Source organism: Hippoglossus stenolepis, chromosome 14 (assembly GCF_022539355.2).
Source record: "Hippoglossus stenolepis isolate QCI-W04-F060 chromosome 14, HSTE1.2, whole genome shotgun sequence".
In the NCBI taxonomy this organism is placed as follows: Eukaryota; Metazoa; Chordata; class Actinopteri; order Pleuronectiformes; family Pleuronectidae; genus Hippoglossus; species Hippoglossus stenolepis.
In genome coordinates, this window is record NC_061496.1 from 20,059,237 (window position 1) to 20,085,006 (window position 25,770).

Here is a 25,770-nt window from a genome sequence, read left to right on the forward strand (position 1 = left end):
GAATTAAACTGCTCTGGATAATAAGGAGGATTAAGCAGCAGCATGAATGAGGAAGAAAGTGAGAGAAGGACTTGCCTGTTTCGTGCTTTTGTCTCTGCTGAAGAAGCATAAACTCTGATAAGCAGTTGGGCGAGGTGGGGGAGGTGCTAGTGTGTACTTGGGTGTTCAAGTGTGTGGGAGACGTGGAGAGTGGGGCAGGCGAGGGTGCCAGGCGATGTAGGAGGGAGAGAGGCCGGGGGCGCGTCTGGAAAGCATCAAGCCATAGCTCGGTGTATGTGAGAGCACATGCGCATGTGGGCGTTGTGTAGCAGCTCTGGTCTCTGGCTTGTTAACCTGCAGGTCATGGGCAGCTTCAGGTGAGGAAGTCAAAGCCTGGCAAACAGCATGGGAATAATGACCTCTTCCATAGAAAGCTCCAGCTCATGAATAAACACCCACACATAGAAACATACATACTGCGTGTGTGTTTGTGTGTGTGTGTGCATGGTGTTTTTCGTTCTGTTGCCTCCCTACGTCAAAGATCTGCTACACCTTTGAAGGCATTCTGGGAAATATGCTTACTTGCCTTCCTACCGAGAGTCAGATGAGGAGACTCATGTGTGTACACTGAATTTATAGCCAGCAGCTGGTACGCACAGCTTAGCATTGCATAAATACTAGAAAAGGGGAGAAAACAGTTATCCCTGCTCTGTCTAACAAAATGTACCCACACATCTAAAAATCATTAACACAACATATCTTTTCCATCTATTGCCATACAAAATTTAAGTTTAAAAACAATTGGCTACACGTGAACTGCTGTTTGGTGATGATGTTGGTATCCACGTCCTAATGCTTTTTCATCTATTTTACACTAAATGGGATTGTAATTTATAAAGTGAACATCATAGCCTATTGAAGAATTGAAACTTGGGACTGAGACCATGTTTACTGACATTATAAATCAAGAGAGAACCCTTTTGTCATAGACTTCTATAGAAACACACTTTTTGCAACTAGCGGAGTGGCCCTCTGCAGGTCATTTGAGAGAATACAGGTTTCAGGCACTTCTGCATTGGCTTCACTTTCTGTGTTATGTGTAAAAAAGCTCATGTTTTTCCTTTACAGAGGGTTATGGGCTTTGCCAACTACAGTGACTTCCTGGAGCCTTGACACCACCATGACATTGCCGTGCCATCACCACATATTGTCGTTTTTACAGATACAAATGAATGTTAATGAATGTACTTTAAGAATGTGTTACCCTCTGAGAAAGCCATGCAGGGTAAGCTGATTCCCCCTGTTTATACTCTTTAACCTAAGCTCTGCTCAGCAGCTGCTGGCTGTGGTTTGAGCAGAATGGTATCAATGGACACATCTGCCTGTTGGCAAGGAAGCAAATAAGTGTATTTCCCCAAAATATGAAACTATTCCTTTAAGTCTCTGAATGCAGCCAGATGCATGAATGTTGCTGTAGCAGCTACAAACATGAAGCTTGTTTAGCTGTAGTGCATTCTCTTCTGGTCACTATTCCCAAGGACAACTGGAGCCGTGTGCGTGTAAGAGGAAAACATCTTCTCTGAGATAAGACATGTTTGACAGGAGGCCTCTCCTCTCAAAGCAGAGAGAGTACGTGTGTGTGTGTGTGTGTGTGTGTGCATTACACTGAGAGAGAAAGAGAGGGTGAGAGAGAGAGCAGCAGCTGGTATTGTGTGTGTGTTTTGCCCTGTGAGACCTGGCTCTTTGCTGGTGTTATATTACATGTGTTGTAGAGGCGAGGTGGGGTGAGCAGGCTCGATAGCCCAGAAGTGAGGGAGTGACAGATGAACAGGAGGGAGGCAGGGAGGGGGGAGAAACAGAGGTGGTGTGGGGCAGGGGTAGGGGGGGATTGGTTGGTACTTGGAAATGAAGCCAGTGTCTGACACCCAAAGCACTTCTCATGCTCTGGCACAGGCTATTGTCGTCTGGAATTTGAGAAATGCATTTGATCTGTATACGGTGCGTCTCTGTGGGTGTTAGTGTGGATGACTCCTGGGGACAAAGTAGCCACCAGAGAGGGAGAGGGAGAACAGACGGAGGAGGTACAGGGCAAGGGTCCCCTGATTGTACTTTCATCACACTTTTGACAAACCAGCAATTTTATTGAGGAGAATGGAGATGTTGCTTTTTTATTTACCTGCATCTGCAATTAAGACAAGAGACAGAAAGGAAACCTCTTTACTTTTATAGGTGGACTGTGTTAAGTGAGAAACTGATGATGAAGATAAAAGAAGAATAACATTCCAGTTCAAATTGTCTGTATGACAGGAGTGAAAAGAGGGAGGGCTCACAGATATTTTATCTGGCCCTGCACACACTATGCCTCCCTCCTTGCTCAAGTGCAATCCCATCTCTTCTGTTTGACCTCGGCATTCCTCAGACTCAGAGTGAATGCAAAGGCCACAGTTTCAGTGTGTGTGGATGTGTGTGTATGGTGTGTGTGTTTGATCAGTGTTCACCCTCTGACTACTTGAAGTAATTCATACGATTCTCATCCGTGCAGTTTTAAGGGTTGAATAACTCAAAGGGGAAACCCACACCTCAGTCCTGGCTTCAATGTCTTGTCTACAGTTGAGGTCGACCTGCTGAGACGATTTAACCATCTCATCTTGCCTTAAAAAAAAAAAAACTTCACTTCAGGCTTTCATCCATCTCTGAAATACAGAGGGGTGGTATTGTTGCTTTATGGATTCATACAAACATGTTTCTGTTTATATTTACTGAGGTAATTCCACTTTATTCTAGTTTTAATCAGCTTAATGAGGGTAAATGTATTTATTATTATTGTGTAATCACTGTTAGAGCCTGTTCTGTTTGTGAAATGAAACCTTAACATGTTAACACCTTCACAATAAATGCAATAAACCCGTGAAAGATGTTACTTGAAAGAGCCAATACAAAAATACTAAATTATTGTTGAAAGTTCTGCATTCAAATTTCTACAGAAGAAGTACATATGTGCATTTGATTGGGATTGACAATATGAATCTGAATGATTATGAAATGAATGATGAAAATTAACTTTCAAAAACGCTATACATGGATGTTTCTGACTTTTCCCTAATCTTTACTGTTTTTAGTCAAATAATTAATACATGTATCTGTGCAGGCTTCAAATTGATATTAAAGTGAGTAACTGCTTTATCATTATGTATTTTAGCTGAAATCGGTGTGTGTCAGATGTTTGAGGTAAACATAATGACCTAAAAAGTACAATATTTACTTCCAAAATGTGAATTATAAAATAACAGCAAATGGATACAAGTACCTTAAAAATTGCATTTAACTGCAGTACTTGAGTAAAAGTATTGAGCGGACAGGTTCGAGAGCTCAATGTTTACATTAAGAAAGCATAATGTAGATGTCGCTTGAATGTGGCCGAGCAGATTTATCATTAATGGAAAAGGTAAATAAACTAGCCATGTTCCTGTGGTACCACTCCCTTTCACAGCTATTGTTGAGAGCAGGTTGGTGCTTTCAGCCATTGAGCTGTCAGACAACACCATTGCTGCACCAATCTTTGTGCATATACTGCCACCTATTGCTGAACGCTGGTAGTACAGAAAATGCAGCAGGGTGTCATTTATATTTCAGTTTGTGGAAGGACCCCTAGTGGTGGCAGAGACTGTTGTAAAACTGTGAAACAGCTCAAAGACTCAGACAGTTAGTGTGAAAAAGTTTTTTTTATTTAGGAATGGTAAACAAGGCACTTTATGATGACACTATGTATTTAGTTCATAGCTGGGCAGGTGGCTCGACTTCACACACCCGTCAGAGAACCAGGTAAGTACATCTATGCTTTGGGTTAGATCTACATGTGACTCATCAGTCTCATGACTCATGTCTGAGTCTTAGAGCTGTAAGTTGGAGCAGGATGAAGTCTTCAGGGCTGAGTGTAGCGCAAGTATTTCTTCCCAGAAGGCACCTCTTTCGTTGTCACACCGTTGGGGAAGAGAGCAGCAGCTTCACTATCAGAGAGTGAGGGAATGACCATGACCTTCTGACCGGGCTGAAAGAGACATATAGGAACAGGTAAGTGTGGTTCTAGCCTTCGTTGTGATGATACTCGTGCAGCAGCCTCATGTGGCCCCTGAGTCATGTGGCTTATGGTCATTTTGTTTAGTGTAGCCTCTCAAAAAGGTTTGGATGTGATGCATGAATTTTGAATTCAAATCTCGTTCCTATTGGGAGTGAATGGACTCTTGTTGGCAGTTGGCTTCATAGTGTTGGAGGAGGGAGCGTGGGAGTCTGCACCGGTCAGGTGGAAACTTTGGACTGACTGTCAGGTCTATACTGTATCTGAATACAATTAAATTGTTGGAGATGTTGTTAAAACATTTCACTTTATCCAACAATGGAAAAATATTTGAAGTACAGACAGGGGGATGGAAAGGGTAATGGCACATATGACTAATAAACTCTCATATGTGCTTTCTTGCTGAGGTTAAGATGAGAAGATAAAAAAATTGAATAATATAAGAATAATAATTAAAAAAATTAGAAGCTGGAGCAAGGACACAGTCAGCTCAGCTTAGTACACGTCGCTTCTCCAGGCACTGTAAATCTATTGGACTAAAACAATTCAAAAGAAATGGAAAAAAAAATTATTAAAATGACATAATTGGCTCAATCAATTAGTACTGATGAAAGTACTGATAATGATTTAAGTACTATACTTAAAAGATGTTGAAAGAGAGTTCTTTTATTTTCATTATAATATTACATCTGAAATGGCTGTGTATCATAACATTGTTCTGATGTCCACACTGTCCTCGCCTTGTTTTTGATGTGTGCACAGTTAACTTAAGTACTATGACATAATCTGAGGACTGTGCATCCATCTGGTTGATTCCAATGATCAGCCAGGCAGCTGACAGATACAAATACAAAGTTTGAGTGTGTACCTTCCAGTCGACCGGTGTGGCAACCTTCTTCTGTGCGGTGAGCTGCAGAGAGTCGATGACTCTGAGCAGCTCGTCAAAGTTCCTCCCTGTGGTGGCCGGGTAGAGGATGGACAGCTTCAGCTTCTTATCAGGGCCAATCACAAACACCTAAAGTGGGTTGAGAACACAAAGGTTTAGCATACCACTCAGAATATACATCCTTTTTTGATGCAAGTATGTCCATAAAAACAAGCAAATACATGATGTTTTACTCACCTAAAGAATTCATATCATTTTTCATACAATACATTTTCTATACCAAATCATGCCATAATTTTGCTCTAACTTAATTTACTTTCTAGGCAAATGGGGAGCAAACTGGGTGTGGCAGACAAATACTTGCATTAATAACTTAATGAATATTTCATTTCTGTTAATAAATGTATATAATTTGTTGTGAAGGAACATGTTAATTCAGATTTGATGAATTATTAATTTATGCCGGCTGTTGGAGGGTGAGAGTGGTGTGTTTCATCCCCCCCGCTCCTCTGAAAGCTGAAGCTCTGTCAGTCAATGGTGGAGGAAGTACACAAACATTTTTACTTTAAAAAAGTAAAAAGAAAACCATTTCTACTTGAGTAAAAAAAAGTATTTATTTACTATTAAATATACTGAAAGTCTACTACATCAGTCTCGGCTGTGGTATCGCTGCTGCTGCCGACACACTTCGCTCTCATTAAAAGGGGGCGGGGTCTAACTTTAACTAACCTGCTTCAATTGGATCAAAAAAATATGAAAAATAATGTGAACATGTAACACACAGCACTGTAAAAATTAAGTGGAGTAGAAAGATCAGATATTTGTTGGTATATGTAACGGAGTAAAAGTGAAAGGTAACTGTAAATAAAAAATACACAGTATCTAAGTAAATGTATTTTGTTACATCCACCACTGCTTTCAGGCATGTAGCTACATAGTTTTAATCTGTTGTGAAGAAAAACTTGGTGCGGTTTCACTGTGATCACCATGAAGCACCATCCGCTCCAGCAGGACTGATGACATTTCATTTTGTCCGTGAAGAGCAGAAATAAAACCCCAGCATTTATGGAAACTGTGTGGTTCTTTTGCATGAGCGCGTATTTGCCTGAGGATGATTTGGAAAGAGTGGAATCGTAGGAGCAAGAGGAAAAGGAGGAAGTGATTGCTGTTATACTGGGCAGCTGCAAAATTTGGCATCTGTTAATTTGAATTTTGCCGTCTGTTGGTCTTTGTTTTTATAACGATACACTGGTGAAGAGGATACGCGTTAGTACGAGTAAACAGGAGGAGGGGTTTCTTACACAGCGAGCGGTGAGGGGCATTCCATCCTTGTCGATCTCATCGGGGTCCAGCATGCCCAGCTGAACGGACAGCGCTCTCTTATGATCAGCGATGATGGGGAAGGGCAGAGCACCTTCAGCCTGATTGTTGAATGCCATCACATCCTACTCACAGAGAAGGGACAAAGGGTTTATGTCAGTGTCATCCTTAGTTATTTATTCTCTCCATCCTGACTTAACGACAGCAATAAGTTACAAGTCACTATGAACTACATGCTGAGGTACTGTACGGACAAATCTGCTATGTCATAGATAAGCAGGTGGCGCCACTGTTCGACGAAGTGATGCTGGTCCAGTGAACTTTGACCAATCACTGGTCTGTTTGAGGAGGCGATATTGTAATGTGGCAACCCAGGTAAAAATCATCAGAGTGAATTCCGTCTGTGCCGAGGGTGGAGATTAAGCATGAATGTTTGACTCCTCAGTTTCCACCAACACAGGCAGAGTTACAGAACTTTCAAGAGTTAGATGCAGGATTTATAATTATACTGACTGAGTCTAATTTCATGGAGTTATAGTTCCAAGTGTCTTATCCTCCTGAATGGCAAGGTTTCCTCTCAAAACCAATTCAGATACATTATTGGATTTGAAGGATTGGTTTAGATTAGATAACATCAAATTAAATCAATTACATTGTTTAATTAATTGCAAATTAATTAAATTTCCAATTATTTCGATTATTTTTAACTATTTAATTTAAAACTTAAAATGTGATTAAATATAAATAAATCATTACTTTGATCTAAAATAATTGCATTAAATTAAATTCAATTAAGGAAATGTAAATACAAAAATAAACAGAAAAATGTTATTATATCAGGTTCAATTTGATTTAATTAGTTGATTTAATTAGACTGTTTCATTAAAATTTAATAAAATGCCTGAATAAAATGATTGAATTTAAACCTCTGAAGAATGCATTTTTATTCAAAAACATTTTCCAGAGCCACAGCAGTGGAGTTGTGTAAACATCATCTCTGATGCTGGATTGTTTAGATTTGTCTGTGAGCAGCTTTGAGTCATACCAACTAAAACCTGTCATCAAAATATGTTTTAAGCTCAATATTTTGTTTTTCCTACACACTGACAGAATGATGCAAATTTCAGCAGGTCTCAGTCTCTGGACTCTCTCTTTACTTATGAACTACTTTTATCACTAAAACCATTTTTAACTACTCTTAAACCAAAAATGTGACGATAGTATGTTACAATTTAAAGAAGAAGAATCTGAAATGAAAACAGGACAACAAGCATGTACGTAAAACATGGATCCTCTCTACAATAGATTAACAAGTGGAGTTAAAGGATAATAACCATAGGAGCACAGTGACCTATGAAACTACTGTTAATGTTTCTAGATCATAACCTACCTGCAGGCTTCAAACGTCAGTGTTACATAATAAAAGTAGAGGAACGTTAAATGCTATAATTAATGTATTCCACCCACAGTTGTCTAACCTGTTCAAACGTTGTTTTTTAACCTCTGATAGACCTCAATCAATCAGTGGTAGAGTTATACAGTGTGTGTGTGTGTGTGTGTGTGTCTGTGTGTGTGTGTACCCGACCTTGCTCCAGTTGTGGTGATCCTCAACACTGTCGATGGACAGGGCGATCATCTTCACGCCACGTTTCTTGAACTCATCGCTGACCTTGGCGGCACAGGCCAGTTCTGTGGTGCAGACCGGAGTGAAGTCCTTTGGGTGGGAGAACAGGATGCCCCACCTGCAGAGGAAAGGATACACATCAGAATCATCAGAAACCTCAGTGTGGAAAAAAGCTGTATTAGGAACGTACCAAGGTCATTGCCATGTAACTCTTTTTAAGACCGACCTTGGGTAAAGGTTAGAGTGGCCGGGTTACGTCCTGCTATAGGTTCAAGTTAGTAGCCATATGTTATATGGAGCAAAAAGCTGCACAGCTGCACTAAAAAGACAACATTTACTAAGCCCTCAGTCATTCAGGTCTTGATGTCTTCAGGAGTTCTACATATCTTCATAGGCAACACAAACAGGAAACACCAAAAAAGGCGAGCAGCGAATAAAGATTTCACTGCTGTGCCTTTTGAGCTATTAAATGTTTGCATTTGTTCTGTCTTGTGTGTTTTTTCTACTCATGAATTGATGCACACATATTCTTATCAGGGACACACAAAGTCCAGAATTTCAAAATGTTTTTAAAAGAGTCAAAAAGACTGATAGGAGAGTTTAGAGTTTAGACAATAGAATTAGGGGTGAATGCAGGGATGGGGCCAGGGGAGCATTGACCACAGCTAGTGTGTAACTGTCCCCTGAAGCACCCCTGTCCTGTCAGTAGGCTTTTTTTTTTTAAATTAGCCACACTTCTAACAAAACTAACAATAAATATGACATTTAGATTTTTTGCATATGCTTTTGGAATAACATACTGAGCTTGGACATGGAATAATAATAAAAAAAAATATATTCATTGTGTGGCTTCATTGTGGGCTGTGCACCAAGGATTGTTCATGGATGTTGGGCATATAATTGCCCCCTCGGTGTGAACTGTGGCCCCTTAATGGCCCCTGAATTAGAAGAGGTAGAAATGGGTCATACAACGGTTAACTTTTTAAATGGATAATTCCCCTGAGTCACACATCACATGAGTTTCTTCCCTCGCATGATTCTCCTCATTGTGTTGTAATGTAGTGTCACATGGGGTAGAGGCAACAGTAGAGCTCCTCCTCACAGGCATTGTGATCACTTTTTCATGGAGTGATCAGAGGCCTGGATTAGAGTGGAATTGGTTTGTTCAAGTGGAAAAAACTGGAAGCTGGTGTTGATTTAAAGAGTGACATGAGGAAAGGTTTTGTTTGGCTGCAAAATCCGTCTGTTTGTATCAAACAATATAGTCGACATTAGCTGTTCTAAGATGCCACCTTTCCTTTTGACTGACTCCCACTGGCGGAAATGAGCTCAAACCAGCCTTTGCTGAACAACAATGAAAAGCTGAAAAACTAGGACACAATTACAACAGATGGTTGCCTCTCTTATTCAAACATCTATTACCATTGAGGAAAGAAGGAATATAACTGAGCGGAGTCCTTACATTGATAAATAGACCGTTTCAGCATCATAATTAAAGTACGTCTGACTGGAAACTACAGGGTCATTAACATTATACAACACCATATCTGCTCAAACATTGAGGGTCCAAAGACTGAGTTGCAAATGGTGGAAGTAAAGCTGCCGTATTATCAATGTATTGTTTCGATTAATTATTAAAACATTTGGTCCATAAAATGTTCAAATGCCTTCTTTTATCTGCATCTACAAACCCAATGCCGGGGTGAACAGGTTTTTAGATCAGAGTGAATGCCAACAGCGAGGCACTGCCCCAAGTTCACACAATACAGGCCTTGTCCTGACCGTGCAGCATCTCACTAATGAAGCACCTGGAGTCTGCAGCTGAAACAAGTTTGGTGGTCTTAGCTGTTTCAAAACACAAAGACAAGATATGATAAGATTTATTGATCCCATAACAGGGAAATTCACTCGTTACATTAGCATGAGGTAGACAAAGGAAGACATGAAACTATAAAATAGGCAATAAAATAAAATTTTAAAAAACTGAGAATATGAACATAACACTCACCTTTCAATACATATGAAAATATATATATGGTTCACATATTACAATATTTTGGGTATTAGTATTTTTGTTGTATCACATTGATGTTGTAATATGTTTATCTAATAAGAAGGTTCATTGCAATTATTTCATATTTTAATCTCTATGCAATTTCTCTGTAAATGCTGTTTGGGGTATTTTTTAATGTTGCTTTCTCAGTTTGTCGTGATGCCTTTATATTTCATTTAAAGCACTTTGAACTGTCTTCTAGTTGAACTTAGCCAATGAACTTGCCCGATCTGATCCGCCTCTCATGCTTATGTAAGCCTGTCTCATTCAGCCAGCAGGTGTCGCTCCACAGTCACACACCTCCACGCTCAATCACGAGATCTGCTCTTTTAATTCAGACTTAATCCTTGAACAGCTCAGACACGTATCAGCTCCTCGGTCTGACTACAGGCCTTCACAGAAACACATCACATGGGTCAATGCAACGTTGCAAGACCGATTAAACTGTTTTTTTTAACGTTCTCCAAAAAACTAAATAAACTCTGAATAAATCAGTCTGCAGAGAGCATGCCAGTGTGTGGGTGGAGCCGGCGCACTTACGAGCTGCCCAGGAAATCGTGGAACTTGATCTTGCCGATGGTGGTGTCGGCCTCGAAGTTGGGGAACACGTCTCCCAGCAGAAGTCCAGGCATGGTGCTGTGTGTGTGTGTGGGTGTGTGTGTCAGAGAAGGACACACTTTGTTCTCTGGTGAGAACTGCACCATATGACTCGACCCGGAAAGGGAGGGACCACAGCTCAGTGACGTAAGCTCATCCACCAACCAAATCAATTTCAAGATTCAAGAGTCAAGATTCAATTGTTTATTGTGCATATTGTCATATGCACAACAATTTAATTGGTTCTACACACTAGCAGAAATGTATCAAAGGCATAACATTTATTTTAAAGAATCAACATCATAATTTGTACTGTACATGCTACACATGCGTAAAATCCAGTAAGTTGACGACTGGATTTTACGCATATACACAAACAATAACTGACGCTTCACCTTCGTGCTTAAAAGAACAAAAACGTTTCTGTTTTTACAGTTTTATTGACAAATCATTGATGGTCTGAAGTTCAACATAAAAATATTCACTAGAAATTGAAATTTTGTGAAGAAAAGTTAATGCAGGAGAATGCATTTAAATTAAAATTAGAATACATATAGAGAAGAAATCTATATTATACTGTGTACATACAGTATATATGCTACAATAATAGATCTGTCTACATCAAAAGTCCAATTCTAACAATGAGTTGATCTTAAATCCTAAATCTTACCTATTACTATATATTACTATATATCAAAGTTTACTTCTCAGGATCGACTATTATAGTTTATGTTGAGTCCACAATGCATACACTATATAGAAATAAAGAATTAAGTGATGAGGCAGAGTCCTTTTTATATATTTATTAAATACAGATATTGATGACATTTATTTTTTCATTATATAATAATGGCATTATTATTAACTAGATTTTCAGAATGTATATATTTATATGTACATATATACATATATTTACGTAAGAATGTACATACACACACATACACTAGAGATTCTTTCATGTACAATAATACTTTTTTTATATATTAAATCTTGATAATTTCGGTTGTAGTTCAAAAATACAAATACAGTATAACATGCTCATAAAATAAAGTAAAAATATTTGTATTCCTATGCCAAAGGAGATACGACAGTAAACCTTGAATCTCTTTAATAATATAAGTATATAAGTAATATTCGACCAGCTCTTATCTGACTTCCACTGAAGTACTTCCGGGTCACCCAGCTTCCGGGTGAAAACTACGGCAGCCGGGATGTGAACAGTGAAGCCACAGCAGATGAGCTGAAGACGCGATAGACCCTCGAATCACTGCAGAACATCTGGTACTGCAGAACATCTGGCGCTGCGGTGCTCCCACTCCACAGTCAGTCTACACCGGCACATTCACAGACAACATGCCGTCTCCTAAAGCTAAAAACCCGGCTCGCAGCGGAGGAAGCCCGGTGTTCGGCAGCTCCAACGGCCGCTACGACTTCAAGTCACTGACGAAGCCGCTGAACCGCTCCTCGCCGCCGCCGCACCTGCTCCAGCGGCAAGGCTCCGACCCGACCACGGCCCGGCTCCGGGCCTCGGAGAGCCCCACACGCCGCCGGGGCTCCAGCTCCTCCACGGGCTCGGCGCCGGACGAAGACGGTATACGGCTGAACCCGTCTTTCATCCGCGTAGCGCTCAGCTCCCTGCTCGCCATCGACCTGTGGCTGTCCAAACGGCTGGGGGTGTGCGCCTGCGAGGACGCGTCGTGGGGCAGCATGCGCCCCCTGATGAAGCTGATCGAGATATCCGGACACGGCATCCCCTGGCTGGTGGGGACCGCCTACTGCCTGTACAAGAGCGACAGTGCTGCAGGACAAGAAGTCATGCTCAACCTCCTCATGGGTAAAACCACATCTCTGCTAACATGTCTCCGTCTGACAGGGGGTTAGAACCATACAGTCTATGGTTAGAACACTGTTAGAGGAGGCCTCCCCATTTCCCATTGTCTCCACCCTGGCCTTGATCCAGCTGTTTTCACCCCACTACCTATAACCTACATGTTTTCTTCAGCTGTCCTATGACATTTGTTTTGTCAGCTGCATCCCTCAGCTTTGCAAACAGGTGAATGCTTCAGTTCCAGCGATATAGTGCCTACATTTGCAGATTGTATTGTGTTTTGCAAAACTCTTCTCCAACCCACCACGCTTTATTATTGCTTTTATTATTATTACCAAACATAACTTCCAGTGTGTTGTGTCTTTTAGGATTGGCCCAACCCAAACCAAACACGGGTCATCAGATATAATGGTACAGATACTATTTTTCCCTTCCCAATACTATTCCGAGACATGAAACTTGGATATCGGCCGATACAGCGTACTGATCTTACACCAGTGCATTTAGAAGATAACGTGTAAAACCTGTTTTAACAGTTGTATGCTACTACTAACCCTGTATGGAGGTGACAATTACTATAATTTCTGTATGGCCTGGATCAGGTTAACCTTTAGGATATGTAATTACAACCTGGCTAACTGTACCGTGGCTCCAAATTTCCCATCATGCAACTGACAGCTTGGTCGTCGAGAGAAACTCGACTACTTTGTCAGTTATCTTTCGTGCTGTGGAATTAATCACATTGTTTGAATGAGGTCTCTTAGTTTGCTGCTGCAGTTTTTGCCCTTTGCCTAGGTGAACTCCTCGTGCGCCTCCGTGTCACGGCTCTTCAGGTGCTTTGTAAAATTGCGAGTTAGTCATCATGTGGCTTCACTCACTTTGTATATCATCAAAAACTAATTATACACAAACTTACTGGACAAATGAACACTTTAACCAATAATGACAAGATCTACCTCAAATGACAGAAAAGATCTTAAACACAAAAATTTAAACCAAACTTTTTTTTTTTGACTTTTTTTTTCATCCTTGTCCATGTTTGGCAGGGTTTGTGACCTATGCTGTAGTAAGCCACCAGGGGGCAATTCACAAATTTTGGCTTCACTTTTGGGAAGCTGTCAGGTCTTTATACAGTCTGTGGTTTTGATTTGACAAGGAAAGTGTCCTTTCAGAGGTCTGGTTGTTTTCAATGTTTACTGTTTGTACATTGTTGCTGGTGTTACAGGACTTTCTGCTTTTCCAGTAGTGTTGGCTGATTGCAGTGGCGTGTTCTGTCACACACATTCACAAGTCAACAATGCAGGTGGAGGCAAGCCTGCCTCTAGCTGAATGTTGTTTGTCTATGCAGAATACATCCTGCTGTTGATAGTTGGAGGGGAAAAATACAACAAAGACGAACACAAATAATGGATTTCCACGGAACTTGGTGTAAAGATGCAGTATGGCGCAGGGAAAAACCCATTCAAAAAAAATGTTTTGACCATTTTCTCAGAGAATCATTCATGGATCTTGAAGAAACAAACATTTGGGGCAGTTTGATTGAATGGAAGGGAACAGATTGGCCTTCAAACAGTCAATACAGATGCTGCTTGAGCAAATTATGAAGAATATTTTGTGACCTTTTATACTTTGTAGATATTAGTTTGTTCGAGTTTACCTATTGTAAGAAATCTGAGGATAAAGCACTTTATTGCTTTTGTTATATAATCCTGATTGAACAGGGTGCATTTGTATCAATTGTGTTATCAATTGTGATTGGTCATGAAGCCTCTGAGTTTCCTTCAGAAAGACCTCACTGTTTGTAGGAGGTACTCTGCTGTGATACGAAAGCTTGATGCAAGGATTCAGTGGAGTTAACGGGTTATTTCAGTAAACATGGCCTCTGGTCCTACAACAAATGTTTGTAGGATTTTGGAGCCTGATGGTTATCAACCAGAGCTTTAAACAACCGCAGGCGTTTGAATACCGGAGTTTTCACTCATGAATAAAAATGGAGTGTTGCATAATAATTTTACTGAAAACCATTTGCTGTTCTCAGCAGGGATTTGTACAGTGCCGTCTGACTGTTGCATTCAATTTTCAGCAGTGAAGCAACTGTTAATACATCTCACTGCTCAATTCAATGACACATAGATATAAAAAATCCAGTATGCTGTAAAGAAGGGTAGGGATCACCCTGTTCACTACCAAATATCATCATACTGTATATATGTGGCACTATAATGTTTTCACTCTTCATGAGAAAGTAACAAATTTGTCTTGAAAATATACCAACCTCGAGAGAAAACAAGTATTAAATAGTGGTTGTTCTGCAGCATTTATACCTTTCAGCTCCATCTTACTGATTAAATCTTTGTTGCTTCACTTTGGCAAACAGTATTTAGAAAAAGTCACGAACTTCATGCAATCCTCCATTTGACATGTTTTGATCTGAAACTGTGTGTTGTGAAAAAGTCCTTATCCAGGTTGCTTCAACTGATATAACCACATGGTTGGTTTGTATGTTGTATGTATGTAAGATTACACAAAAAAACTGATCTGATTTCCACGAAAACCTGGAGGAGGGATGTGGTATGTGTCAGGGAAGAAGCCATTAAATTTTGGTGTGGATCTGGATCAGGGGAAAGATCCAATATATTTTTTTTCACATTCAACATTGAGTGATGGGGAGTTTTTCAACATTTGCATACGGTTATCATCATCTTACACTTTTGATATCATTTGGCATCATGGTCTGCGCATTAATGATCATGGTATGTAGCAGCAGTGCCGAAGTCAAGCCAATACACGTGCTCAACCAATCACAAGTCTGTCTCAACTTTCAATCATGATGTTTCACCCTGTTTATATGGTGTCAAATAACTAATTGAAACCAAACTTCAAACCACCACTGATCACAGTACATCAGTGTGAGAAGAGAAACTATCACTCAGAATCAGGTTCATGTCCAATCCACTAACGTAATGTAGCCATTCTCTTTGTCTCTTAATGTTTCAGTCAGGCACTTCTTATGTGTTTATCAGTGTCCTCTGTTTCAGTGTGCTTGCATGAATACAGATTCCTCACACATTAGTCTGTAACATATCTCTTTCTGTCTTTTAGGCTTGCTGTTGGATATCCTCCTGGTTGGCATTGTTAAGGCAGTGGTGCGTCGACGTCGGCCATCACATAATCGCATGGACATGTTCGCCACCTTTTCCGTGGACAGCTACTCCTTCCCTTCCGGCCATGCCACCCGTGCCGCCATGTGCGGACGTTTTTTCCTGACTCACCTCGTGCTGGCCGCCCCGCTGAGGGTCCTGGTCCTGCTGTGGGTCGGCCTGGTGGGGCTGAGCCGAGTGATGCTGGGCAGGCACAATGTGACTGATGTGGTGTTTGGGTTCTGGATGGGCTACTGGCAGTACAACCTGGTGGAGATGCTGTGGCTCTCCCCTCAGACCCTGCAAGGGATGGTGGGACAGTTATTTTAACTCAAAGGACTGAAGGAGGAGGGAACGTGGCAGTTTAAATCTTGATTGTAAGAGCACCTGCACACCTTTTATGAGCTGATCGATGGTTGTTTGTCTCGAGAGGAGATCTCTATCACACATAGTTTTCTTCTTCTGTTGTCTTAAATCAAGCTTCTTTTTTATTCATACAAGACCTGAAGGGGGCAGATTTGACCAGTTTACCTCCTGAAGCCCCATCAGTTGACCTGATTCATGGTTAATATGAAAATTGAAGTGTGACAGTTGCTTTTAACTTGGGAAATTAGCTTGGCTGCAAGCATACATTTGCTGTTTATTTCTGAGTATGATTTTTCCAGTTGTGAATCCAAATAGACACCTTGTAGGAGGATAGCTTAGATAATTTTCGATGGTTAATGTGAATCTAATTCAAAAACTAATATTTATTCTCTCTAGACTTTAATTACACAGTATATACTCATTAGAGGCAACAAACTTAATTAATTAATATTACATAAATGGAAATGATGCATCACATGGATTCCTGAACTGAGAAATCCTTCTTCAGTGTCACAGCATTCACTATAGCAAGGGTTTGTGTGATCACACCTATCGCCTTAGTTCACCTGTGTTCTTTCATTCAGGAAATTCCTAGGAACGGATCTTAGTACAAGAGACGTGAGACACCCACTTGGCAGTTCATGCTCCTGTTCACTTCAAGTGAACACATCTATTCACACATCCATATCACTTTGTTATTCCTATTGCTTTGACAACTTCACACAATAATTCAAAGTATATCACATAAACAGATGACTAATTAACTTGGATGGAAAACCAACACAACTTAATCATTTTCAGGGCATGCACATAAATAACTTGTTACCATGCACTTTATTGTCGTCATATAAGTAAACCGTCTTTACTCATAGAATCACTACTTAAATCAAAATTCATTAAAAAAAATGTGCCATGGTCTAAGGATAGAAAAAAAAAATATATATATATATATTTCTATCTTTCTTTTTTTTCTTTTCTTTTTTTTTCCTTAACAGTTTATTCAGTCAGAAGACTGATTAATAGTTTAGTTTAATAATTATTAGTTTAATAAGGATAAAGAACTACTGTACAATACATTTGTCAATAGGACGAAGGAATATTATTTATTGAGTGGACTTGAGTCTTGGTACCTTTCTTCACATCGTCACTGCAAAGCATGAGCATTCAATCTACTAAAATGTAACCGCCTGAAGAGGGGTCACCACTGTTAGACTGGGCTGATGGTAAAGGGGTAACAGATCTGCTGCTTGACCTCAAAACATCAATAATGGCTGTATATTTATGATTTGTCTTTTTGGTTGCTGTTAGAAGTTAAAACTTTATTTATAAGGCAAACAAGTGAAGTTGGAGTCACAGAAAAGAAAAAAATCCTGACAAAGCGAAATGAGATCTGTGACTGTTCAGGTTTAATCAGCCTCGGACTGACACGACACGAATGAAACAAGTTGTAACGCAGTCCTCGGGGGAGGGAAGCAAATTAAATTACCTATAAAGTTTTCAGTTATACCTGAATGAGGATTCAGGTATAACTGAATATGACTGAGGATAATATTACTTACAGTCATAATTCTCATACTAAATCTCTGTCCAAGAAAATAGTGTAATATTGAAGAAATAACGAAATTATGATTTAAAAAAAACATTTGTTGTAGGGCTAAAGTGGCACTTTAAAGTTTTCCACTTGGCAGTTTTAATGTTGGCATCAGGTTTGGGTGATGACATCTCAGCTGTATTATCTGTTGATGTCCTGGTGCACTGCCAGGGTTCATGGATAAGTGGGCAGAACAGGGAAGAAGGGAAGAGTTTTGCAACCGACTGTATGAAGAAATAGAATCAGACTAGAGCTGGGTGATATGGTTAAAATTATATTAAGAGACAAGTTTTCCTGATGAATGTCACATTATTTATTTCTGTCAAGTTTAAAGACCAATTTTTGCTCAAGAGTCAATCAACCATTCAAATTTTGATTGATCGTAGGGCTTAACAAGGTGCGACTATACCTCTGCCCTTAACTTTCGACAAGAGTGAGGAGAAACTACAAAAAATAACTTGGTAAAAGAGAGAGACGCAACTGTGGGCAGACAGAAGTGCAACAGATGCTGTGTGTGAGTTAACAACTCAACAGGACAGAACTGAAGCATCTCCAACTATTAGTTTTATCAAAAAGGAAGATTAACAACGGTTTGGACCCATTTTTCTGCATCTGTTCTGATTTTTGCAATTTTACACTTTTGATGTGAATCAAAGGACTTATATAAATATACATGTATATTGACTATTGTCATAGTGATTTTGATGAAAATTATATTGTGATAGTTATTGTTTTATCACCCAGACCGAAATAAGACCCAAGTTTAACCTGCATATTTAGTCTGAATTCCACAGTTCTGTGGAAACAGTCTCTAATGCACTAACTTGAATATGATATGTGACACTGTGGAGTAACGGTTGGACAGATTTAATAATAATAACTTTATTTATGGAGCACTTTTCAATACAAAGTACAAGGTTCTGCACAGCAAAACAAATGCTTAAAATATGGAAATAAGTACATAGAAGTAATATAGTAATATATGTCTAAAGGACAATAGCAGCCTGGCATCCTAAGTAAATTTAGGAATATGCCTTTTGAGGAAAGTATGGTTTTAGCCGAGACATAGAAGACAACAGTCTTAGACAGCCTTATTTCCTCAGGCAATTCATTCCAGAGCCTTGGGCTCCTGATGGCAAACACTCTTTCCCTCCTAGAATTGAATTCTTGGTGCTGTGTTTCCATTATCTCTGTTTACTACTTATTCTGTTGCAAGTTATTAACGATGAAGTGACTCTTTAGACGTCACCATGTGGATCAACATCTACTGCTCCTCGCATGTTTTATGTTTACATATCGTATATAAATTTCTGCTAGTTAATCCTTCCCATCACTCGTCTCATTGACTGGTCGTCAGGTGCACACATTATTTCCTAGAGTCAGCATGTTTGATGATTAAACCATACCCACGCACCAACCCACTGACTGGGAGTTCAGTGCCAAAGCTGAGATTCAACGTTAATGTTCTAACCATAAATTACGCAAGTTGTCAAGATGTTGCACAACAGCTTGCGCACTTCACACACACATTCATTTTAGCACTGCCAGAGACCACAACTTGTAAATCTGCAGGTGCATTTTAATTTCCGTGTCTGCTGGTCTGTTTTTACTTTGTCTAGGATTTTGTTCAGATGTGTGAATATTTGGTTTGGGTGTAATTGTGTATCAGCTTTACAGTTCAGTGGACAGATCGAATGATTCCCCCTTGTGTGCGTGCAGCTTTTACTAGTATTGTATTTCACTTTATGAAAGGGTTTTTGACTGTGAGCCAGTTGGTCCTGATATCTGGTATGAACCAGCGTAATATAACCGACTGTTGTTTATACTGGTGCCCCATCGCACACTGTTCTATTGACCTCTGTCATGCTGTGCCCTCATTCTGCAATAAGTGACCAATGATCTCCCCAATATCAGTGATGAGATAATGCGATGGCAGCCTGCAGCCTTTTCATTTCAGTGCACTTCTGTGGCAAATCTAAATATGCTGGATATCACCATGACCAAACGTTTTTTATGATTGATTTATTTCTTGTTTTACGTGTTGATATTGAGAAGAATCTGAAAAATCAGACAAAATGTTTACTACAGGCTCAGTGTGTTTGTGTTAGGAATAGATTTTGCACATTCCACCTTTGTACACCATCATTAAGAAAGATGCATATTTTTATTTATTCCGCTACTAAGTAAATCCCACTTTGTGAAACATGAAGCCAGCTCCAATATACTTAACTGCACACAGTCTTGCCTGCTGTATGATATAAATTGTTAATGTGTATCCTGTACATATGTCTGTAATGACATGAGATTCCACTGTGTTATGTCCTATTTTCTCTGAATGGCCATTCCCGGATAATTTGATTGTAGTGGTGGTTTTTAATTAAATTGGGAAGAAATCTGAACCTGTCTCAAGTCTTTTAGATGACCTTGTTAAACTCGGGGGAACGAAAATTAACTTTAGTCTGACCCTATTTCAGAAAACACCCCCCCAACTTGTCTGATGCCTTTTTTGGCCGAGGGAGGAGGGGAAAAAAAGAAGGCCGTCTTTATTTCTAATATCCATATAAAAGTCTGTGATTCGTAGAGCCTGGTCACTCTTGAGCAACACGCGAGGATCAAGGTAGGAAGAAAAACTTGATGCATATTTTAAAACCGTGACATAACTGAATTTAAAGAAGAATGATGAAATTCAAATTGGGTTATCATAAACTGCACAATAGGTTGTTAATAGTTCATTATCGGGGCAGAGAAGTTTACTTTTTTATATTTTGCACTGATACAATCAACAAGACTGAGCTGTATCCCTGATCAGTTTTTTAAAAAAATGATTTTGGCACAAGATTTAAACAGTGAACATCCAAGCATACATTAGGATGAACGTATGGGTCAAGTTTTGTTTTCCACAGCCAAGGTTTCTGCAAGATAGAAAATATCGAGGGATAGCCTCATAATATTGATGTTAATTAATATTAATTTCTTCTTCTTTTTACTTCTACTAAATTAAGTGAAAGAAGCACACAAGAAAAATGTCTTAGAAAGATACAAGACATGTATTGAAAATATTTTCACCTTTTTAACACTGAATACCCATATTATATCATGATCATTTTAATTTCACGCTTAGATCTGATTGTTCAGATTTAATGTTTCTTTTCTCCTCCTGTAGCTCAATTATGGTGCATAAAGTAGCAGTGATCGGGGCCGGCCCCAGCGGTCTCACCAGCATTAAGGCATGCCTGGATGAGGGCATGGTGCCAACCTGCTTTGAAAGCAGCGATGATATGGGTGGACTGTGGAAGTTCAAGGCAAGTCACCATTCAGAACCAACACTGACAACCATTTGTATTTATGCCCCAGTTACTGTATTTCATGTATGACAGTATTAAAGCATTGCGGTGGCAATTTGTTGAACACAGAGCAAAGTCAACGCTGTTCTTTCTGTAGTTTAATTCAGATGGACTCACATCACATTTCATCTAACACCTTTGAGTCATTCATCGTTGACACTGAGTACAAAACAGTATTCATGTCAGCTGTGGCTCAGTGGGGTAGAGTGGCTCGACCTCTAACCAGACGGTCGGTGGTTCAATCCCAGTCTTCCCCATTCAACATGCCAAGTGTCCTTGGGCAAGATGCCGAACCTGAAATTGCCACTGGCGGCTGTTCCATTCTCATATCATTATTATTCTTTTTCCTTGCTTTTCTTTTTTTTTTTTTTGTAATTTGAAACCTCTTCTCTGCAGGAAGTGTCAGAGCCAAACAGAGCCAGCATCTACCGTTCCCTCACGATCAACATTTCCAAAGAGATGATGTGCTACAGTGACTTCCCCATCCCTGCTGAGTACCCTAACTACATGCACCACTCTAAAATCCTGAAATACTTCAGGATGTATGCAGAACACTTTAAACTGCTGCAGCACATTCACTTCCAGGTAACAAGAGCAGAGAGAAGCATGCGGCTCGTTATATTGTGTTGCTGAAGTCAAAAAGATATTTTCCAATTTACTGTACGTGTAAATTATACTTTTCTAACATTTTAGACCTCGGTTAAGAGTGTCAGACAGAGGCCGGACTTTTCCCGCACTGGTCAGTGGGAAGTGGTGACTGAGAACAGAGATGGACAGGAGGAGCGTCACGTCTTCGATGCAGTGATCTGCTGCGCGGGACACTACACCTATCCCAACATGCCACTTAAAGACTTCCCAGGTACAGTCACGTTCGTCATAAATCTTCCCCATGCCTTGGCAGATCATTCCATTATCGTCTGAGACATTGAGGAATTTGCAGCAACATGTTGGTTGTCATTATTTGTTTTTCACACGAGATCCAACATCTGTTCCAACATACATCAAAATAACAGGAAGGAATAACATAACTATCACCCTGTTGTTTAATAGTGTGCACACAAACTTTTTCACAAGATTTTACCAAGTGCGTGAATCCAAAATCTGTTCCAACTCGCATCAAGAGGACAACGGGTAGAGGAACACAATAAATGTGTCTTGTTGCAGGAATAGAGACGTTTGAGGGGAAGTACTTCCACAGCTGGGATTACAAGGGCCCTGAGGACATGTACGGGAAGAGGGTGGTGGTCATCGGCATTGGTAACTCCGGAGGTGACATCGCAACAGAGGGCAGCAGAGTAGCTGAGGAGGTGAAGAAGTTACTTTTTATTGTGCTTGACTTTTGTTTGGACATTGATTCATGATTGTTCGCGCAGATTGTGATCTGTCGTTCCTTCTTATCGTGCAGATGTATATGAGCACTCGTCGCGGTGCCTGGGTCATCCGTCAGGTTTCTGACAATGGCATGCCCGTGGACATGAAGTACAACACGCGTTTCGTCCACATCTTGTTCCAGCTGTTGCCGATCAACGTCCTCAACTGGATCGGCGAGGGCAAACTCAATGCCATGTATGACCACACCATGTACGCTCTCAAACCCACACACAGGTAGGTTGCTGTCGGGACAGAGACACAGGATATTCCTCTGTGGTATTTAGGCATAAACCCCTTGCAAAAAGAAGAAATGTGTGATGTGTCGGAGGAAGAGATACTCTGCGTCTGTCCCTGTCACGACAATATCTTTGTCTTCTGTTCGACCTTCTTCTGCTGCCTCACCAGGCTCTTCAGTCAGATCCCAGTGATCAACGATGATCTGCCCATGAAGATCCTGTCCGGAGCGGTCACTGTCAAACCGAATGTGAAAAAGATACGTGGCTCCACCGTGGTGTTTGAGGATGGCACTTTTGTTGAAAAGGTCAGAAATTGACCTAAGACAAACCCATGAATTCTCATTTACAACGTAGAAAATGTAAGCTTATCAATAACTTTCTGCCTTTTTTGTTACAGGTGGATATAATTGTGTTCGCGACAGGATACAACTACGATTTCCCCTTCTTGCCAAGCAGTGCTTTGTACAAGTCAGGGCACCGTGTGGGTCTGTACAAGCACATTTACCCTCCTACCTTGGAGCATTCAACTCTGGCTGTTGTGGGTTTCATCCATGCCCTTGGAGCCATCATGCCCCAGGCTGAAATGCAAGCCCGCTGGGTCGCACGTGTCTTCAAAGGTGAGGCAGTTCCAGTTTATCAGCTGCCATTAAAGTCCATGTCTGCAAATTTACCTCTGTCTGTCCACTGTTTTTATCTCCATAGGACATGAGAAGTTGCCCTCAAACCAGGCCATGATCAAGGCTGTTGAGAGGGACACCAAGGACATTGAGAAAAAGTAAAACTATTAATTTGCCTCAATAATGTTACAACCAATATTTTCCATTCGTTTTCTATCCTATAAGAATGAAGCACATATGTGCTCAAACTTGTATTATTAAAGCTACAATAATGGGGTTGAATTGTTTTCTGGCCACTTGTGGGCGGCAGAACAAGCTGTCAGCATGACAACACACTGACATTGTCAACATTGTCGTTTTTTACATTTATATTGAACTTATAACTTGTCATTCATTACTGGTTTTCCTCCCCACAGCTTTAACGTATCAAAGTTGACACCCCTGCAAGTGGACTTTGTTAACTACATGGACGACTTAGCTGGAGAGATTGGAGTGTTCCCAAGTCTCCTCTGGTTCTTCTTCACCGACTATCCTCTGTTTAAGAGGCTCTTCTGGGGACCCGTCACATCCTACCAATACCGCTTGATGGGGCCAGGAAAATGGGAAGGGGCCCGCAGAGCAATCTTCACCCAGTTCGACCGCATGTACCAGCCCCTGAAAACCAGAAAGGTCTGAAATTAATTTAGTTTCTCCTACATTATGTAAGTCTTATGTGTGATGCTTAATATACATCTTACATTATCTTGACATAAAGTACAGTATCCAAATGTAAAAACACATTACTCCATCTCTTTCAGCTGGTGGAGCATGAGCCGTCCACCACCGGCCGCCTGTTTAAACTGAGCCTGACCCTCATGGTCGGAGGAGCCACTGCCTACTACGTCCATGTGCACTACCCGACTGCTCTGCCCAACCTGCTGTCCAAGCTCCATCTACAGACAGTCTAATACTCCGGAGACTGCAGTCGTGCCGGCACGATGAAATCACAGCAGTGTCTTGTGTGTTTTAGGGTCCAATACAATGTCAAAGGGGAAAATGAATTGTCTGGTCGTAAAAGCAAAGTTGTGCTAACAAAAGGTACCAAATATTGGAGAGGCATATGAAGGCAAAATCAAAAGCAGCAAAAACTGCCAAAATAGCACAGGACTCCTAAACATGATATAATATATAATATATAAAAACACAGAAACACACAAACCAAATAATGTATCTACGGTTTTGGATCCCTGAAACACTGAGAAATCCAGCTTAGTCATAATATCCTGCTATTTGGCTTGTGATTATGGGAATGACGTTTGGGGTAATGTCTTCATTAGTTATACTTGTATCTTTATATTTGATGTATTTAAACACTTTCTTTCTTCTTTAAAAAATTTTCTTATGAAACAATGTCATTATTATTTCAAAAGCATGAGTTTTAGAGGAAATTTAACAAATCCAGTTTTTTTACATTTTCAAGACAAACTGTTTAATACCAACTGTATTATTGTTATTACTACGTTTGCAGTTAACATTTCCTGTTTCCAACAAAATCCATTGTTTGCAGTAAATCAGTCATAAATAAGTATTGAAAACAATGAACACTGGCAAATGCACCCGAAAGACTTTTTTAGAGTCACAGTCTCACACTCTAACACCCATTAACCTTCCCAACCCCCTGCACCACATGAAAGTCCCACTACCTCCTACATTGGAGATGGCAGTTGGAGTAACCAGACATTATGAATGAGTTGCATATGAACACAGTTGGTAGAGGATAGATCAACTGAATCCGTCTTGTTATTGTTTGTCATTTCTGTGTTGTTTCACACTATAAATAGGTAATATTTTCCAATGTGAATAAACCTCATAAATCTCATTAGGGTGTCTTCCTGTGTCCAACTCTCCAAAAACTTAGGAAAACACAAATGAATACTTAAAGAAAGGAAGATAGGAAAAATGTGCCTTTGGAGGGAAAAATCCAAGATTAGAGTCCTGAGATTAGAGAAAACAAAAGGATACTGGATCAACATATTTTGGCTAAAAGCTTTATTAAACTGCTTTAACAGTGTCCCTTTGAAAGCATTTCACACCAGAGTGAGATGTAATTATTTACAGGTAAAGACTAGTGAAGTGTTCGTAGCTGATAAACACTCAGACCTGTTGATGAGGACGTCATTGTTACTTGGCAGAAAGTGTTCTTTTGTTTAGTTTTTTTGATGTCCCTGGGTTATTTGGCCACACACTGGGAAATTGTGCACCTTTGAGACGGGTTGAGTGTGGGTTTCTTCAGGGGAGGGTTTACTAGAGCAGTTTCTTGTGAAATTGAGGTCACCAGCTTTGAGAGTAGGAGGGGAAGGACTGAATCAGAGAGCAAAGGAAGAAAGTCAAAATAGTAGGTCAGATGACTTCTCTGTCTGGATGTTGAAGTCACCAAGAAGGAGAAGTGGAGGGCCATTTTCTGTTTCGAGAAGAGGACGTCTAATTCCTCCAAGAAATCTCCCAAAGGACCAGGTGGACGGTAGAGAACAACAATGGTTAATTGTACCAGTTGAGTTACTGTCACAGCATGAAATTCAAAAGACTTCCTGTTTTATTTTGAAAATGTATTGAGACTGATCTCACCAGTATATTGACTTTGGACTTTTCTGGAGTGTGGAGTTCTGATTGCTCTCTGGTTTCTGATTTACGCCTGCACCACCTCTCAGTAAGTCTTCTACCTTGTTGTTTCAAAGCAGCAGTTGATTGTATAAAAGAATTGGGT

The 25,770-nt window shown here is 40.2% G+C and overlaps 3 protein-coding genes across 3 annotated transcripts; 2 read left to right on the forward strand and 1 right to left on the reverse strand.

The window, feature by feature from the left end:
* Positions 1 to 3,682: 3,682 nt before the first annotated feature.
* On the reverse strand, positions 3,683 to 10,659 carry prdx6 (peroxiredoxin 6). Its single transcript, XM_035177304.2, has 5 exons — positions 10,478 to 10,659; positions 7,846 to 8,002; positions 6,242 to 6,385; positions 4,923 to 5,069; positions 3,683 to 4,027 (listed from the first exon to the last, which is right to left on the reverse strand). Exons 1-5 carry the CDS (start codon positions 10,639 to 10,641, stop codon positions 3,902 to 3,904), a joined length of 738 nt encoding a protein of 245 aa, XP_035033195.1. The 5' UTR covers positions 10,642 to 10,659; the 3' UTR covers positions 3,683 to 3,901.
* Positions 10,660 to 11,704: 1,045 nt separating this feature from the next.
* Positions 11,705 to 19,858, forward strand: plpp6 (phospholipid phosphatase 6). The gene is made up of 2 exons (XM_035176689.2): positions 11,705 to 12,368; positions 15,465 to 19,858. Exons 1-2 carry the CDS (start codon positions 11,888 to 11,890, stop codon positions 15,830 to 15,832), a joined length of 849 nt encoding a protein of 282 aa, XP_035032580.1. The 5' UTR covers positions 11,705 to 11,887; the 3' UTR covers positions 15,833 to 19,858.
* Positions 19,859 to 19,940: 82 nt separating this feature from the next.
* Positions 19,941 to 24,885, forward strand: LOC118121052 (flavin-containing monooxygenase 5). The gene is made up of 11 exons (XM_035176686.2): positions 19,941 to 20,076; positions 20,623 to 20,761; positions 21,200 to 21,388; positions 21,497 to 21,662; positions 21,968 to 22,110; positions 22,209 to 22,408; positions 22,580 to 22,715; positions 22,808 to 23,027; positions 23,113 to 23,185; positions 23,444 to 23,696; positions 23,825 to 24,885. The coding sequence occupies exons 2-11, from the start codon at positions 20,630 to 20,632 to the stop codon at positions 23,972 to 23,974; spliced, it is 1,662 nt and encodes a 553-aa protein (XP_035032577.2). The 5' UTR covers positions 19,941 to 20,076; positions 20,623 to 20,629; the 3' UTR covers positions 23,975 to 24,885.
* Positions 24,886 to 25,770: the final 885 nt, after the last annotated feature.

Coding starts and splice junctions, on each gene's coding strand:
- prdx6 (XM_035177304.2), bottom strand. CDS start 10,641: ATGGTGCAGTTCTCACCAGAGAACAAAGTGTGTCCTTCTCTGACACAC. Junction 6,386..7,845: donor ATCACCACAACTGGAGCAAG/GTCGGGTACACA, acceptor CTCTGTGAGTAG/GATGTGATGGCATTCAACAA. Junction 5,070..6,241: donor TGCCCCTCACCGCTCGCTGT/GTAAGAAACCCC, acceptor AACCCACTTTAG/GTGTTTGTGATTGGCCCTGA.
- LOC118121052 (XM_035176686.2), top strand. CDS start 20,630: ATGGTGCATAAAGTAGCAGTGATCGGGGCCGGCCCCAGCGGTCTCACC. Junction 22,716..22,807: donor ATGGCACTTTTGTTGAAAAG/GTCAGAAATTGA, acceptor TTTTTGTTACAG/GTGGATATAATTGTGTTCGC. Junction 23,186..23,443: donor ACCAAGGACATTGAGAAAAA/GTAAAACTATTA, acceptor TCCTCCCCACAG/CTTTAACGTATCAAAGTTGA.
- plpp6 (XM_035176689.2), top strand. CDS start 11,888: ATGCCGTCTCCTAAAGCTAAAAACCCGGCTCGCAGCGGAGGAAGCCCG. Junction 12,369..15,464: donor CATGCTCAACCTCCTCATGG/GTAAAACCACAT, acceptor TCTGTCTTTTAG/GCTTGCTGTTGGATATCCTC.